The 18,358-nt window shown below is 43.8% G+C and overlaps 1 protein-coding gene across 3 annotated transcripts in view; it reads right to left on the bottom strand.

Moving 5' to 3' along the window:
• PDE9A (phosphodiesterase 9A) overlaps window positions 1–18,358 on the bottom strand; it is a 99,363-nt gene that overhangs the window by 25,831 nt on the left and 55,174 nt on the right. For 2 of the 3 annotated variants that reach the window (XM_056858116.1, XM_056858117.1), the window contains 2 exons: window positions 17,719–17,789; window positions 12,366–12,450 (listed from right to left, as the gene is read on the bottom strand). In XM_056858116.1, coding sequence (XP_056714094.1) covers window positions 12,366–12,450; window positions 17,719–17,789 — 156 coding nt within the window. The remainder of the gene's footprint in view (window positions 1–12,365; window positions 12,451–17,718; window positions 17,790–18,358) is intronic. The other variant, XM_056858118.1, reaches the window with a different exon arrangement.

Genomic DNA, 18,358 nt, shown 5'->3' with positions numbered 1-18,358 from the left:
CCAGTGTGACCGGCACAGGAGGGAGGTGGCATTCAGAGAACAAGCAGCCGCATTGCAAGAGCATCCGCCAGCAAAGGCTCCGCCGCCTCAACTCCCCAAGGAATATGCACAGTTCGCAGATGTATTTGATGTGCGCGAGTGTGATGAATTGCCCCCCCACCGAGCCTCTGACTGTGCAATTGAGGTGGTGGGGGAGGGCAAACTTTCAAAAGGGAAAATCTACCCCATGAGCCCTAAGGAAAAAGCGGTGTTAAGAGACTATTTGGACACTAATTTGGCAAGGGGGTTCATACGTCCGTCCTCGGCGCCTCACTCGGCACCCGCTTTCTTTGTGAAGAAAAAGACTGGTGATTTGCGACTCTGCATAGATTTCCGCAGACTCAATGCGGTCACGCAGACTACCCCCTTCCTCTCATTCCAGATCTGCTCGCTCAGTTGAAGGAAGGTCGGATTTTTACTAAACTAGATTTAGTGAAAGCATACCATCGCATTAGGATCAGAGAAGGAGATGAACACAAGACTGCCTTCTCTAGTTGTTTTGGAATGTTTGAATATTTAGTGATGCCCTTCGGATTGACTGGGGCCCCGAGTGTCTTCATGCAAAGGATTAATGAGGTGTTACATGACTTGTTGTTTAAAGGAGTGATTGTTTATTTAGATGACATTTTAATATACACTTGGACTATGGACGAGCATGTGGCTCTGGTGAAGGAGGTGTTAAGTCGGCTGCGGGCCCACCGGTTATATGCCAAGGTTTCCAAGTGTGACTTTCACCAATCATCGATAACATTTCTGGGGTATATAGTATCACAGCAGGGTCTCGCCATGGACCCAGAAAAGGTTTGGACAGTAGTGGAGTGGGAACTCCCCACTACTCACAAGCAACTACAATTTCTTGGTTTCGCTAATTTTTACCGCAATTTTATAAATGACTTTGCGCAGGTTGCCTTACCTCTCACTTCTCTGCTGCGGACCAAAGGGAAAGGGTCTGCAGCCAGGTTGCCTTCCGCCCGGTTGCTTTGGACTCCCGAATGCCAACAAGCGTTTGACATGCTAAAACAGTTGTTCAAATCTGAACTCGTGTTGAAACATCCTGATTGTGAGAAACCTTTTGTTGTTCAGGTGGACGCTTCAGACGTGGCTATGAGAGGGGCGCTTTTGCAAATGGGTGAGGGTGGACGATTGCAACCTTGTGCATATTTTTCTAAGAAATTCTCCCAAGCCGAACTCAACTGGCCCATTTTGGAAAAGGAGGCCGCGGCCGTGAAACATGCCCTCACTCTCTGGAGGCATTTTCTAGAAGGGGTTGACGTCCCATTTGAGGTTTGGACCGATCACAAAAATTTGGAGGCGTTAAAAGGGTCTAGAAAATTGTCGGCCAAACAGATTAGTTGGGCAGAGTTCTTTGCCAAATTCCAGTTTGTCCTGAAACATGTTCCAGGGAAGGAAAATTGTTTGGCAGATGCGTTGTCCCATCTTCCCCAGCACCGCAGTCAAATCGACCACCCAGTGGATTCCTTATTCACTCTTGAACAATGGGGGGAGGTGCCTGGGTTAGTCGTAGTTACTCGCGCTCAGAGCCGAGCGGCGGACCCAGCATGCGGACTCCCGGAAGCCTTCCGCGCGAGGGTTGTTGAAGCTGCGCACCAGGAAGAGGGGGGCCAAACGCTCCCGCAAGCTCTCATTCACTGGGGGGAGTTGTGGTTTCATGGGGAAAAACTGTATGTCCCGGAGACTGTTCGGAGGGAGGCACTGGAGTTGGCGCATGGGGCAAAAACTGCAGGACACTTGGATTTGTCAAGTCTTTACATTTATTGAGATGTCGATTTTGGTGGCCGGGCATGAGAGCAGATGTGGACCTTTCTGTGCGCAGTTGCCCCACTTGCGCAACCGCCAAAAGATTCATGGAGAAACCCCCGGGACTCCTCAAACCATTGGAAGTCCCATCCGTTCCCTGGGAGGTCATTGCCATGGACTTCATTACGGATCTTCCCCCCAGCAGGGGGAAGACAGTATTGTGGGTGGTGACGGACTTGTTTTGTAAGCAAGTGCATTTTGTCCCTTGTACGGGTTTACCGACAGCCCAGAAGCTAGCACGTATGTTCGTTACACACGTGATGAAACATAACTCGTTCCCACGTAAGATAATCTCCAACAGGGGGCTCAATTCGTGGGTAAATTCTGGAAAGCCTTTTTGAAACTAATGGGGTGGAGCAAGGGTTGTCTTCAGCGCACCATTCTCAGACTGATGGACAAACGGAACGAGTTAATTCAGTGTTGGAATGCTATTTAAGCTGTTATGTGAACTATCATCAGGATGATTGGGTAGATCTATTGCCTTTTGCTGAATATGCTTATAACAATGCTCCCCACTCGTCTACCGGGTACAGCCCCTTCCGGGTGGTATACGGCAGAGACTTTGGTCCCTTTGGGAACGTAGACCTACACCGGGAGGAGGGGGTAAAAGGCGAAGTGGGGGACTGGTTACAGGTGGTCCAGAACACGTGGCCATGGCTTCAGAAGAATCTGGAGCAGGCTAAACGCAAGTACAAGGAACATGCGGACAAACACCTTTCCCCGGGGAGGGATTTTAAGATGGGGGATCAAGTCTAATTTTCCACCAAGAACCTCCGGACCCTACGACCATGTAAAATACTCAGTGACAAGTATGTGGGTCCCTATCCCATCACCACGGTAATCAACCAAGTGACTGTAGAGCTAGGGCTTCCCAAAGCCCTCAGGGGAATTCACCCAGTGTTTCATATCAGTCTCCTCAAACCCTATGTAGCGGCTCCCCAGTTCCATCCAGCACCTAAACCCGAGGTACCAAATGTAGTGGGGGGAGAGGTACATCTAGAAGTCTCTAAGATCTTGGATTCCAAAATAAGAAAAGGGAAGTTGTTTTATCTGGTACGTTGGAAGCATCTGCGGCCAGCACATGATGAATGGGTTGCAGCTCCGCATGTAGCAGCGCCCCGTCTGGTCCAACAGTTTCATGACGCTTACCCTAAAAAACCTCAACCTGTCTCGGAACCGGGAGGGGGGTCTTAAAGGGGGCAGAATGTCAGGAGTCAAGAGTCGTGCAGTCCAGGCTGGCTCTTGACATGAGTTAGGCCTGTTTCTGTTCAAGAGCATCTTTCAGTTTTGTTTCCCTGAACTGTTCAAGCTATCCTCGCTCCCTGCCTTCCCCCCCCCTGCTCTGACCTTGAGTCACAAGGAGGCAACTTCAGTATTATGGCTTGCTCACTCCCTGCTTCCCACCAGGACTGTTATCTCCCAATTCCCAGGCCTGATCTTGCACCTGGGATTGCTTTGTGCTTAAAGTTTTGCTTTGTAGACTGGATGGTCATTAGCAGCTTTGAACCTGTGGATTGCTTATGCTGTACTTGCGGCTCCTGAATAAACGTTTACCTGCTTTAGATCTGCCTGTCTGAGCGAGTGACTTTTTGGGATTGCCGAGGTTGGCTGGAGAACCTCACACCTGCATTCTGACTGCATAACCAAACCCTCAAGTTTTGAAGTTTCAGATTTCAGTGGCTCCGATGCTATGAACAAGTTCCTTGCATACTAGATTGTCTGTGCTATGATGAGCATTTTCTCCTGTGCTACCATTTCCATTTGCACGAGGGATCACTGAAAATCATTGATCATATGCAAATGGAAGTGCCACAGTGCAAGACAAAGCATCCTCTATAGCAGAGACATCTAGCGTGTGTGGAACTTGTTCATAGGCTCCAGGCCACAGCAATTTCACAAAGCATCAGTCAGAACTTGCAGTTTTTGACAATACAAATAAGCACCCATCCTGGAAATTTTTTTTACTGCATCTCAGCTTCCCTTTCTCTTAGATAATTTGCTTTTTCAAAATAATGGTGATTAGAAGAAACAATAGATGATAATGGCTTCACAGAGTCAGGAATTTGATAATAGTGGATTATCACAAGGAAAAGCATATGATCCAGCATGCTAACTGATCCATTTTTTAATTGTCATAAAGTTTAATATTTATGTAATAGCCCAGCCAAATGTCAGCCCTCAGTGGCTCAGAACTTCCTGATATAAAAAAATGCCCATCTTGCTTCTGATTCAGGATTTCCCTCAAATTCAAATTTATTTACAGTCAAAGACCAGCAGAATCTGATACAATACCAAAAAAGTGTTAAAACTGTCTAATATTATTAATACAGTAAAATAACAATTCCCTGATCTAATTGCATAGGCTACTAGGCGCTACTCCAGCATTACAGGCATAGTCATATCTATATATATATACATACAAATATGTATGCCTACTTGGAGTTAATAAAGATTACGTTTAAATACCCATAGAGCTCTATACAGAGAGTACAGTTAATAAAAAAGATAAATTTAACAATTAATAGTACCTTAGGCCAGAGGTTCCCAAATCGTACTCTGTGGAGCTCTCTGTGCTCAGCAAAACATCTCCTAGTACTCCATGAAGAGATTGGAAAGAAAAATACTTCTGTCGTTCGGTTTAGTATATAGGTGCTAGGTAAAAGTTAGTGCTCCATGACAAATTTCTCTCCTGAAAAGTGCTCCATGACTCAAAAAGTTTGGGAACCTCTGCTTTAGGCCACCTTCTTCTGTCTCATTAGGCATGCCCATGCGCAAAATCTTGTCACCTTAAGGGTAGTTTCATTATCACAATTGGCAAGAAGAAGGGCAGTGTAAAAAGAATTTGGTCTGCCTAGACAGCTGTGCAAAATTGGGTTAATGTACCTGGTTCTGACCTCCTGGTAAAAGCGACAATGTGATAGGACATGTTCAGTAGATTCTACCTTGCCAGACTGGCTGGGGCAGAGGCGCTGTGCAGAAGGGGTGCCCGCATATCTCCCTTCAATAAGGGCAGATGGGAGTGCATTAAATTGGGCTAAGGTAAAGGGTCTTCGTTGCTTGGGAAATTCTAGTATGTAAAGATAATTTGAAGGAACAAAATTTCTATTACGATCCTTCACTGCTGAAAATGAGTGAGCCCGTGATCTACCCGCATGAAGGGCGGTTTCCCATAGCATTTGTTTAATCAATGCTCTAGCTCAGTGGTCGGCAAACCGAGGCTCCTGAGCCGCATGTGGCTCTTTGGCCCCTTGAGTGTGGCTCTGGGCTGCAGGATCGCGGCAGAGAAGCCACCTTCCCCGGGCGCGGTGGGCGCGGGGAGGGGGTGGCTTCCTTTGGCGGAGGATTGGGGCGGCGCGGCGCGGCGGAGGAGAGCCTGGCGTCCCTTCCCCGCCCCACCCAGGATCTGCGTGCACGCAGAAGTCCCACAAAAGTTCTCCATCTTTCCGCCAGCCCAGAGCCACCGCCGCCGCGCCTGGGGGGCGGGTCTTTGCAACGTGCTGGCCCGAGCACCGGGGAGAGGGAGGGAGGCCCCGACCCAGCACACACCCCCCCTCCCCCACCTTCCTCACCTGCAAACTCCAGCGCGTCGCCCTCGTGGCCTGCCCTTCCCTTCCGCCGCTGGAGAATGCCAGCGAGAGGGGAGGGGGGGAGGACACCCCTCCGCCTTCCTCCTCCTCCTCGGAGCCCGAGGTGCTGAGGAGGGGCGGACGGGCAGATGGCAGTCCGGCTGGGGAGGGAAGGAAGGAAGGAGCCCAGGCAGCAGCGGTGAGGAGGAGGAGGAGGTCGGGGCCCGGGGGGGGGGGAAGCCATGTTTGATTCATGCACATTTTCCCCATCCAGAGTCTCAAAACTCTGCGGGGGGGTTATTGGCCATTTATGAATGGGAGGTTTTGCCTTGGATTTGCCACTCAGATGCACATTTTCCCCATCCAGATTCTCAAAACTCTGCGTGGGGGTTATTGGCCATTTATGAATGGGAGGTTTTGCCTTGGATTTGCCACTCAGATGCACATTTTCCCCATCCAGATTCTCAAAACACTGCATGGGGGGTTATTGGTCATTTATGAATGGGAGGTTTTGCCTTGGATTTGCCACTCAGATGCACATTTTCCCCATCCAGATTCTCAAAACTCAAAAATAAGCCCCCCTGCAGAGTTTTGAGAATGCAGATGGGGAAAATGTACAGTGTTTGTCAGTCATTGTCATGAATTAATTTTATGGATACCTTACTTACAATTTAATTTTTATCAATAAATAAGATCACTATTAAGTATGATATCAAGTTTTATTCAGTGTACCTATAGTTTAATTAAGACTTAAAACTTTAATTAAAGTTTATTAAGTTAATAAACAGTGTACCTACCCATATAGTTTAAGAAATTTGGCTCTCAAAAGAAATGTCAAATGTTGTACTGTTGATATTTGGCTCTGTTGACTAATGAGTTTGCCGATCACTGTTCTAGCTCTTTGGTACCCAAGCTGTAATAAAGCTGTACTACTATAGCCAATATGATGGAGTTGGTCCTCTATTGCTCTCAACCACCTTGATGGAAAATTATCAGCAGGAATTAATGAAGTTTGTCAGGGTGGGGAAAGATTTAGCTTAAGCCAAAGGCATGTGTTTCTAGAGATGCCAGCCCTGCTTCTAACCTAAGCAGGGTATTCGGGATACAGCAAGGTACTCCAAATAAGGATCTGAGAAATTTGGACTGAATTATTTCTAGTTTATGATAGTCTTTATATAAACATATCTGGGAGCCATACATGAGTTGTGGAATCACCTTATGCTGAAAAACCTTCAATGCACAAGGTATGCGGGAACCCCCTTTTGTAAAAAAAAAAAAATCTTAAAATTGCTGTGGCTGATCTTTGGGCCACCTCAGATACGTGGGATAACTGAGCCAAATTATTGGAACACTGCACCCAAATATTTGAACATTTTAACTTGCTCAATCTTGTGACCATCAATCTGCCATCTATGATTGGCGATCTTTTTAGAGAAAACAATTATTTTAGTTTTTGAAAGATTGATTGTTAAGTGTTCCTCCTTACAATAAGCCGTGAGTGCCCGAAGGGCTCTTCTTAGTCTCACTTTGGTGGTAGAAAAAATGACAGTATCATCTGCATATAGTAGTGTGGCAGTAGATCTGTTTGCCACGCTAGGAGGGTGAAAGTCAGGGTTGGATAGAGACTGAACCATAGAGTTAATATAAAAATTATAAAAGAAGGGAGCAAGAAGGCACCTTGTTTCATGCCTCTCCTTACCGGGATCATATGGGTTAAGTGACCTTGGGGGTTGCATCTTACTGACAAATAGTTATTATAATGTATTGTGCGAATAAGGAAAAGCAATCTACAATCTATTGTGAAAGCTTACAGTTTTGACCACAGTCTGTTGTGTGAGATGCTGTCAAATGCCATCTTGTAGTCAACAAAGGCTACATAAAGAGCCCTTTGTGGCCTGGTGGTATATTTCTCTACAAGGTGGCGTAAAATCAGACATTGATCCAATGTGGAACGGCCGCTTCTGAAACCTGCTTGTTGCAAACTGATCCATAACTCATAATAGTTTAACTAATTAATTAGTTAATTGATTGATTAATTACTGTATTTATAGTCTGCCTTTCTCACTGAGACTCTAATTTGATAACATTCCATACAAAGAATGCAGGTTGGCATAATCAATATCAAGAGACATTTAATGAGCAGTTAGTCTTGCCAACCTCCAGCCATGGGGGAGGGGTAGAGTTCTTCTGGAATTGCAACTGATCTCCAGATTACAGAGATTAGTTGCCCAGGAGAAAAGGGCTGCTTTGGAGGGAGGGCTCTATGGCATTATACCCTGCTGGGGTCCCTCCCCAAACCCCACCTTCCCCAGGCTCCATCCCCAAATCTCCAGGCATTTTCCAACCTGGAGTCAGCAATCCTATGAGCAATGTACTAGAACAAGGATTGCCACCATCTGAATGAGCATAGCATACCAGGCATGATACAGAGTGTGGCTATAATGAAGAAAATGGCATTACATCTGTAGAAAACAATGAAGTGACAATAGGGTAATACATGCAGCAAATGGATAATCCTATACACAGTGGCAGTCCATTTCCCTTTATAAAGTGCTTTCCTGAACTATTGTTATAGTATAGCCCTATTACCGTTATAGAAAACATTTCCTGAACAACTCCATTTTACATTGTTTGCTGAATGACAGGAGCACAGGAACCTCTGGGAGCCCCCTCACATGCTCAGACAAAGTGGGGCCACAACAGAGAAAGTACATGTATGGACAGCTATGTCTTTTTCAGTAAAATATGAGTCCGTCCTCCCTTTTTTATAGAATTTTGCATGCTTTCCCAAATGCCCTCCATTTTCATACACACAAAGGATCATAACTCACCATAATGTTACACAGGCTCAGCTTGAAAATGCCCCATAGGTTTCCATGAGATGTAATTATTGTCACTAGATAAGGTAACGTGTTTACCATGCTCTAAAGAAGACATGTTCACTGGCCAAACCAGTCAAGACTTTAGAGTCTGTGATCAGATCTCTATATTTGTAAAATACTATAAATAGTGCCCTGTGTGTATAAGGAGGAGGTCAAGCAAGCAAAACGTCCTTGAGAGATTTAAGAATGTGGGGACTAAAAATGAAAAATTATGCAAAGAAAGGTCTAGGCTGGGCCTTTGATGTATTATAGTTTACCTCTTGGTATGAGGAGGGCAGGTTTGCTTAGCAACTCCAGGATCAACTATTTTTTGCATTAAGTCAACATTTGTTTATGCTCTAGGCTGGTGGTTCCCAACCTTTTTGGTATGGTGACCCACAAGTCAAATTTACTTTGTACAGTGATCCATCCAGGGTTGGCCCAAGGTTTCTTGGCCCCCATCAGTTCCAGCAATCCATTTTCTACAGTACCCAACCAGATGTTTTTAAGAAATCAACAAACATCACAACCAACAAAAGGTGCAGCTGTCCCACTATTAACTCCAAGTAAGTGGGAGTTCATCTCTTCCTCTTCCACCAGCTGTTCCAGAGCAGGAGTTTGAGGATGTGCCCTCGAAGGGTTAAGGAGATACGTGAAGATGGCAGATGGTGCTGAAGTGGTGAGTGGCTAGAGGTTTGGTGCAGTACATCTCAGAGAGATACTGCACCGAGGTTGGTGAGGCTCTGTAAGGGGCTGGGCAAGAGTTTGAGCTGCTGAAGGAGCAGCACCGACAGAGCCCCCATACACACATGCCTCTTTCTATCCATGCTTTTCCCATGGCATGCTGAACAGCTCCCATCTACTGTCCAACCTATCCCCATCCACTTCTTTCAGGTACTACCATGAAGTTACTAGTAGTTACCCTCATTGTTGTCGTAAAGAGGGAGGAGAAAATGAAAATGTGAGAAATTGGCAAGGAGGAAAGAAAAAGAAGGATGCAAAGGACAGGAGCCACCATTAGGGTAGGGCGGGCTGATCTGCAACTCACTGTTGGGTCCCAGCCCACGAGTTGGGAAACACTGCTCTAGGTTTCAAACTACTGAGCAACAGTTGCCTGGGAAACCAGAAGCTACATGTAATTGTACTCAGTAAATTCTGAAGAGGTCTCTTTTAGGATCAAAGGCCACACACACAAGGAATAGCCTTTACTGTCCATACAAGGGAATAAACGAATGACTCACAGCAATCCTGGAGTATATAAACTGTGTGTTCTCTGCTGTGGAGTCTTCGGTTGGCTGCCAATGCAAGAGCCATCTGTTGAGGCTGGAGATGGTTGTGGTTGGGATGTAATGCAAGTTGTAGAAGTTGTATTGTTTTAAGTTTGGACTCTTTGCTCAAATAAAATGCAAAAATAAAGTTGATGTTTTACATTGATCTTCATGAAATGGAAGAAAGAGGCGGGGTGCGTACCTGGGTGTAAAGACATGCCAGGGGAAATAGGCTTCAGTGGTTTCCCCGGAAACAAAGGGAGAAAAAACCAGTCACAAAATACACAAGTTATTTCAGGTGTTGCACATAAGTATCTGGGTTTGAGTTGTTGTTGTTGTTTTAATTAACTCTGCAGGCTCAGTAGATTATATATTCATAGGTTTACTCAGATGTCCCCAATTTTGGAAGGTATTGTGTCCTGTGCATTGCCAACTCAGAACTGCAGGAATATTCCACCCCCAAGGCTACATTGTCAGTGGCAAGATTTGTTTCAGTCCTTATATCCCTCCAACACTAGATATATGCTGCTCAAGATCAATTGATCAAGGAGCTTCTAAGGGATAAAAGGAAAGGAATATTCCACACCATGTATAACCAGCTTTTACATTTTTGTGGAAAAAGTGAGAACAGGTTTCCTCCCTGTGAAAAAGAGTTTAATGTCTCACTGGCTGTACAGGTTTCTATATTTGTTTTTAACAGAGGGAGAGAAATATTCTAAAAGGGAACTCTGCACTTTGGTTTATTTATCTTTTAAATGGTAATTACAGAACTGAGAGGTGACTGCACATTAGTCAGCAGAGTTAGAACCAAAATGAAATGCCACCTGGTATCTTGACAGGTAATGATTAAGGATGAAGGAGCATCCACTGCAGCTTTTGTTCTTTGGAAAGAAGGATTAGCTACTTAGAATAACCAGCTAGCTATAATTCTGAACATGCAGCTTACTATTTTGTGAAAGAGAGAGAAAATAAACCTTCTTTAGCAAAAGACTTTTCCAAGCGACCCTAGTCTTCCCTGATCTCCCCTTACTTACTCCTGCCATTACAACCCATCTCCTACCCTGTTGCCTCTTCCCAATCTCTGACCTTTTCCCCATCCCTGCCTTGTCAACTCTAATATGTGCTGTAAGCGTGGGTCCCTACGGACCAGTATGCTTGTCACATTTCATTTCCTTTCTTTTTATGTTTTGCCTCCACACTGTTCTGGTACTAATCTTCAAGCATTGTCAGTGCAGTTGTGCTTCCTTCTCCAAGAATTGCAGGCTAGGGTTTTCAATAAAGAATAAACATTCATAAATAAACCTATGCATCCTTAACCCCCCACTCCACCCCCAATGATGCAGGTAAAAAATAGGAAATGCAGGAAAACCTTGAAAGGAAATCGTGAAGAAACTAGGTTTTAGAACTGTAGATTAATTTCTGCTGTAACTGACAAAATTATCTAGTAATCTAGATACAATTTCTTTATCAGAACCTTTGTCTTAAAAGGATAAAACAAAACAAATAATGTAGAGAAATCAGAGAAGGACAATAGCCTGGTTGGTGTCAGAATAGAATCTGGGAGACCCAGGTTCAGATCCCCAATCTGTCATGAAACTTGCTAGGTGAACTTGGGCCAGTCACTCTTTTTCAGCCTAATCGACCTCACCGGGTACTTGTTGTGAAGATAAAATAGAAACGGGAAGAACAATGTTGTAAGAAACTTTGGATACCCACTGGGGGAAAAGCAGGTATTAATATCTAAATAAACAAAGACCAATTGCACAAATGTTTAATCTATTGAGTAAAGTACAAGGTTTTGTGCAAGAAAGCTCAAACATGGCTTGAAGTGCAAACAAGTGCAAACATGGCTTGAAGTGATTCTCTGCAGCAGATGATGTGAAGAACTCCTGGTATAGATGCATCCTAAACCTATGAGAAGGGACCTTGTGGTGGGACTCTGATTCCACTGGAGAAGCCATGACAGTTAAACCTTTTGAAGGCCGCAGTGCCAGTCCTCGAGATAACCCCTCTTTAGGAAGCTTCCAAAGAGCATTCAACCCCTCTCATTTAACAGCAGCTGTAACTGTCTTAGCTGCCGGTGTCCTTGTCCTAATGCGGATTTTCAGTGGCAGAGAAGCCTCCATGTTTCAGTTTATGCAGCCTACCATAACGAAATCTGATTGCTTCAGCTGTTGCTTTAATTACAACTCTAAGTTTGTTAATATATCACATGAGTAGATTGGTGTCTTTTCTCAAAAAGGAAATACCTCATATTTGGGTAAAATATAACATGCACATTCTCTCATAGTACAAGACTGTAACTAGAGGTGCTGCTATGTGTATATTGCGATATTCTCTGTGATTACACTTCATATCTGAGCAGTCTCTTTAAAATAAGAGGCTTTTACCAAACAAATATTTCTCTTGGCAGAAGAATTTTTTGTTCTGTGCATAAAACTAGGGCCAGAATTTTTTATTACCGGATGGGTAAACAGAAAGAAACCAAGATGTTAATCTCTCTCTGAGAGTTATTTTTCCAGTCATCTGGAACAAAATGCTTTAACTATTAACTTGCCATATATTCTTAAAGAAGCAAGTCTTTTCTTCATATTTAATTAGCTGCCTATAGCCTTATGTTTAAAATGTCAGAATGTTATAAATTACAAATAAATTAGTTTATTAAATTGCACCCTTGGGTGGGAGTAAACCCAACTGAACGGAGTTTAATTCTGACTAAATATGCTTAGGGTCAAGCACTAGGAGTTTAACCCCCCTCCCCAAATTCTCAAGAGGTAACTTTAACCCCAAGGACAGGAAAAGATAGAACTTACCTGCTGTTCCTCGCTGCCATTTCATCTCTCATCTTTTTAATATCACTCTTGCACTTTTCAATCTCCACTATTTTCAATCCTTCCACTGTCAACAAAGTGAAACAACAGGGGGGTTACCATGGAGAAGCCCGGAGGATCTCATTTCAGTAATTGTGCAGAATTTCAAAAGGCCTGGAACGGAGGAGTTACCTAGTGCCTCAGTGGGTCTTTTGGTCAGAAACCTGCTTTTGGACAGGCAGGCACTGCTGGCATCACAGGTCTTTACAAACTATCAGGATTTCAGGAGATCACAAGAACAGTTACCATAGCTATAGCGGGCATGCCACAACATTCAGCTGATCTGCAGCTTTTCAGTGTTTCCCTCAGAACATGAGTAGATCAAAGCACTAGACAAAGCCACTGCAAATGTTAATATGAAGCACTATACTGTGTGGAGACAACCTTCCTTTACCAGTCTTAAAACAATCCTCTAAATGAGACAGGAACATAGCATTTCCTAAATATCCAGGAGGAAACTGTGAAAATCCTAGCTACATACTAAGCAATCCCCAAGGGAGAAATAATTTCAGTTCTCTTTATTTAGACCTGGTCTGCACATGCTACTCTACAGATTGTGGTAGAATAGTCTATATGCTTCAGACTACAGGTGGAGGGAAGCACATTTTGGAGTGCTCTGCTGCATACACAAAAGTCTCTGCAAGTAGAAAACTAGCAAAGCAAGTTGGACTAGAATTTTGTTTCCTTAATATCATCTTTTTAGTTGCAGGGCATTTAAAAACAACAACATGGGAGGGCATTCAAAAATGTAATCCCTCACAGCTTTGAAATAGCATAATCTATTCCATCACTTCAGCATTCTGTTGCATTTGTTGACCAGGTTAAAGTGTATTGTGATTCTGTAAATATTAACTACCGGTAATCAAAAGCTGTGTTTGAAACTAGCACTGTAAATGCTCCTCTCACTAGGTAACATGTTTGATTTGTTTAGGCTGCAAAAGATTGCATTTCATGTGCATTGAAAGCTTAACCAGTCCAAAGATGTGAATGCCTCCATCCTCCTCTCTCTCGTATTTGCAGTCAAGAACCTAATACAGAATCATTTTTATGTACAGATCATTTGCAGTGGGAACATTTCACAGCCTACTGGCTTGCAGTGCTCACTGCTTGTGCACACAAGCTGATGTTTGGGAAAATCCAGAGAATTTAAAATTGTTTAATTGGTTTTCATTTGCTCTTAATATAATAGCAAATCTGCTCCTCCTCCTTCCGCACCATACAGCAGGCAAATCAAGCAGAATTGCCTCAGCAGTGGCACTAGCCATTCATATTGGGTGTGGTGGGGGGGCGGAGAGGAAGCAACAGTTTTTGTAATATGTGCAATTGCAATTGTTAGCTTTGTGTGGGTGAATGAAGAAAGGAAAGAAGAGTAGGATGGAAAGCCTTGACAGAAGAGAAGCACGGTAGCCAACTTGAATCTGACCTTGGCATCTCAATATTCCTTTGCCATTAAACATTTGGGTGTGCTTGTAGAGTAGAACTTTCCCTCTTCTACTGCAGCTTGTGCTCTCTGAAATGCAGGGGGTAGGGGAGGAGGCCCTCAGAATGACCTGGGGCCACAACATGGGGGTCTGCAGTGGGAAGGGGCAGTTGTCAGAAATCCTCTTCTTTCACACAAGCAGAAATGCAGCTTGTACCAGTGGAAGAGGAATTAGGATCTTGCACCTCTGTGCATGCACTGAGCTATTTGTCCTTCACTGAAATGAATGGAGACCACGTATCAAGCCATGACATCATTCCCTGTAGCTATAATTTGAATAACTTTTAAAAGCTGCAGTTTACACACTGTACAGTTATCCCCTACCAGAATGCTTTTGTGAGCAGAGCCTCCCCAGTCATGTGCTTCAAAAAAGACATGCTGTCTAAGAAACTTGTGAGGTTTAAGAGGAAAGGAACTGGCACGGGCTGTGGGCAGAGGCAAGACAAGAACCATGTGGTTTTTATGAATATAGTGTTGGACTTGGACCAGGGATACTGGGATCTCTGCTCAGTCATGAAATTTACTGGATGAACTACAGCCAGCTGTGCTCTGTCACACACACTTTCTCCATCTAACCCATCTCCCATAGTGGATGTGAATTGAAAGGCTGCTTTAAGTTCAAGGAAGGAAGGAAGGAAGGAAGGAAGGAAGGAAGGAAGGAAGGAAGGAAGGAAGGAAGACAGACAGACAGACAGACAGACAGACAGACAGACAGACAGACAGCTTTCTCTTTTAGCCAGAGAGACAGGTGTCCCATATGCTGAATCCTGTTTTGGCATCCTAAACTTGTAGCTGTTGCATCTCAACTGTGGGTGAAGTCATACTATTTCCCTTTGCATATGCTGGCTGCAGTTCTTTGAGTTTCCTGGATTTGGAAAGCAGCTGAGGGGGGAAAGCCTGCAGCTGCTAAGTAACCATACTTTCCCTTTTCTCGTATCTGCAAAAGCAGCACAGAGCCTGAAAGGACAATTCTTGGAAATCAATGGGAGGAAGAAAGTGGAAGAGGTGTATATCAAGAAGGACATGTGGGGATAGATTGCAGCCTTTGATAATGATCCTCAGGCATCAGTCCTGTGCATAATTAGTAATATTCCCCACAGGGGAACTTACTTCTAAGCAACATGTATGGGACCTGACTATATTAGTGCAATCTTATGCAGAGTTACTTGATTTCAAGGGGCTTAGACTGGATTGCACTATAAGATATCTGAGCCTGGTCTGGGGAATATGAGCTCCACAAGTGTACAGGTTCAAGCAGGTAGCGGAGGTGAGAGATAAAAAGCGTAGTCAGAACACAGTCCAGGGGTTGAAGCACAGGTATTCAGTAGTCCAAGGGTCAAAACAAGTAGGGCAAATCCAAAAGGCACAAGTCAGGTCACAATCCAGGAGGTCAAACACACCAAGGTTCAGAATGAATCAAGAAATGATGGCAGGCACATGAGGGTTGTGGACGAGTTGCTTCCACATTGGCTCACCCTTTCCTGGCTGCTTTTATCAGGAAAACCCTGCATTACAGAAATCTGGTGGAGGGGAGAGAATCAGTGGGATACTGTCATCCCTGGTTACAAACTGTATAGAAATGACAGGGAAGGGCGTACTGGAGGGGATGTTGCTATGTATATCAAGGAAGGCATAGTGTCTAATAAACTAGAAACCATAAAAAGGGCATACTCGTCCACAGAATGCTTGTGGGTGACAATTCCGGGCCCCAAAGGTAATTTAGTACTGAGGACGTTCTATCAGCCCCCTGACCAAAAGGCTCAGGGTGATCTTGAGATGGAGAATGAAATCAGGGAAGCATGTAAAGGTGATGAAGTAGTAGTAATGGGAGACTTTAACTACCCTCATATTGACTGGATAAATGCATGCTCCAGAAAAGCCAAAGAGATAATTTTTTTAGACATCCTCAATGACTGTGCCCTCGAACAGTTGGTCACAGACCTAACCAAAAGGGGGGGATCCTGGACTTAATACTCTGTGGTGCCAGTGACTTAGCACAGGATGTGGATGTAGTTGAGCCAGTTGGCATTAGTGAGCACAATGGCATCAAATTTAATTCATATGTAAGTGGGAAAGTGCATAGGAAATCTCACACAATTACTTTTGACTTTAAAAGACTTTAAAACTTCTTTAAAATGAGAAACCTGGTAAAGAGGAAGTTGAAAAGAACAGTTAGGAGGGTTAAATCTCTGGAAAATGCTTGGGGGTTACTCAAGTCCACATTACTAGAGGCTCAGCTAGATCGTATACCGCAGGTCAGGAAAGGTAGTAATAAGTCCAAGAGGTCACCACCACGGCTAAAGGGTAAGTTGAAGGAAGCTATTAGAGAAGAAAAAAGGCTTTCTTCAGAAACTGGAAGGATTGCCCAAACGAGGCAATCAAAAGCAAACACAAACTTGCACAAAGGAAATGCAAGCAAACAATTAGAGATGCAAAAAAAATAAAAGATTTTGAGGGGCATATTGCTAAACACATCAAAACAAACAATAAGAAATTCTTTAAGTACATTAGGAATAGGAAACCAGCTAGGGAAGCGGTTGGACCATTGGATGACAATGGGAGTAAAGGAACACTAAGGGAGGACAAAGCAATTGCTGAGAAACTGAATGAATTCTTCTCATATGTCTTCACTGTTGAAGATATAGGGCAGATTCCTTCTCCTGAATGGAGGTTTTGGGGAGGGTAGAATAAGGAACTGGGGCAAATAGTGGTAACAAGGCAGGAAGTCCTAGAACGTCTAGACAAACTACAAACTAACAAGTCACAGGGACTAAGGGGATAGTCAGGTAAATGTGCAAAACTAACAATGTATCAAGTACCCAACCACTGATATGAATTTGTTTCCAACACTTATAGTAGTGTATTAAAAAAATCTATGTATTATTTTGTATTAGAAGGTGTTTATTTGTAAGAATTGTATAACAAATGTAAAATATAACACTAATTGATAACCAGTATAAAATGTATGTTTAAGTATATACCAGTATTTTTTTGAATACACTACTGTAAGTGTTGGAAACAAGTTTATATCAGTGGTTGGGTACCTGTTGATACATTGTCAGTTGGACTGAGGCAGGTAGGCACTGCTGATATTAGCGGTGTTCAATATGGTCGATCACGGTTTGTTGACCTCCCGCCTCATTGCCCTTGGAATCCAGGGGGTTGCTTTACAATGGCTCTCCTCCTTTCTCCAAGGGCTCCAATGGCTCTCCTCCTTTCTCCAAGGGCAGGGACAAAGGGTGGTGCTAGGTGAATGTGGAGTATCAGAGGGGTTGATACTCTCCCCAATGCTGCTTAACATCTTGCCCCTTGGTTGGGTTGGGTTGGGTTGCCATCAATATGCAGATGACACCCAGCTCAACCTGTTGAGGAGTGACCAAGTGGAATCTATGGCCTCCTAGTTGGTTGTCTGGGGGCCATGGCAAATTGGCTGAGGCAGAGTTGGCTAAAATTAAATCCATCTAAGACAGAAGCTCTGTGTCTTGGCCATTCTGCAGTAGGGCAGAGGCCTTAGCTCCTAGCTCTTGATGGGACACAATATGTTTATGAAAAGGGTGGATTGGAAGAAATGGGTCTGTACATGATCTTTTCTGTACATGATCTTTTCAAATATTCATTCTAATCAGATAATACAATATGTAAAACTAGAAGCTTATTTTAAAAAAAATATTTTAAGCCCCCTGATAATATTATGCCTCACAAAACATAAAGGCAGAACAAATACTCATAAAATGAAATACCCCCTCATGTCTCATACCTTCTTAACTTTACACAAAACAATTCCAGGTTTCAATTAGGGGGGGAAATGACACTCACATTCAACTCTTTTCTCCAACATTGCCAAGTGATTAGCTACTTCAGTTTTCAGTTCATTGATTTTAAATACCCTGGAGGGGAAAAAAAGACCTCAAGTGGGAATGCAGCACTTATTTTTATAGCTGCACAATTAAGTAATTTTATTAGAAATCTGAGCCCCTCATTCTCCTAGTGAGAAAACATACCCAGGACTTTATATGAATTTAAAGATATCTTAAAAAAAAAAAACCATCTGTGACGACACCTTAATAACAAGCTGCTGCCCTGGTCTAGCTGTCTGATGAGGGTTCCAATGTGCAGCTGGAGTTTACTCAGCCCACAAGCCTTTCACATTCATTTGAACGTAGGAGGAAGCTTTGAGCATGGAGCTGTCTGCTGTGAGGATATGCAAAGCTCTCCATTAAATGCCTGGCAAGGGTTCTATTTGTGTTGGGTGCAGTGGAAGACCTACATTTTTGGGATCCTGAAGGTTGAACTATTATGGGGGTCCCTTCGCAACCAGCAACAATAGGGCAACATCCTACAAGGTCCACAGGGCCTTGCTGCCCTTGCAAGGACCTTGAGGCCCAAATGGCAAACAAAAGGGTGGTGGGGTGGAGTCCTTGAAAATGGGCCATACAGTGAGCCCCTTCCCACCAGC

The sequence above is a fragment of the Euleptes europaea genome, chromosome 12 (assembly GCF_029931775.1).
Source record: "Euleptes europaea isolate rEulEur1 chromosome 12, rEulEur1.hap1, whole genome shotgun sequence".
Lineage (NCBI taxonomy): Eukaryota > Metazoa > Chordata > Lepidosauria > Squamata > Sphaerodactylidae > Euleptes > Euleptes europaea.
The sequence above is the reverse complement of the archived record's forward strand: the minus strand, read 5'-3'. Positions and strand labels throughout refer to the sequence as shown.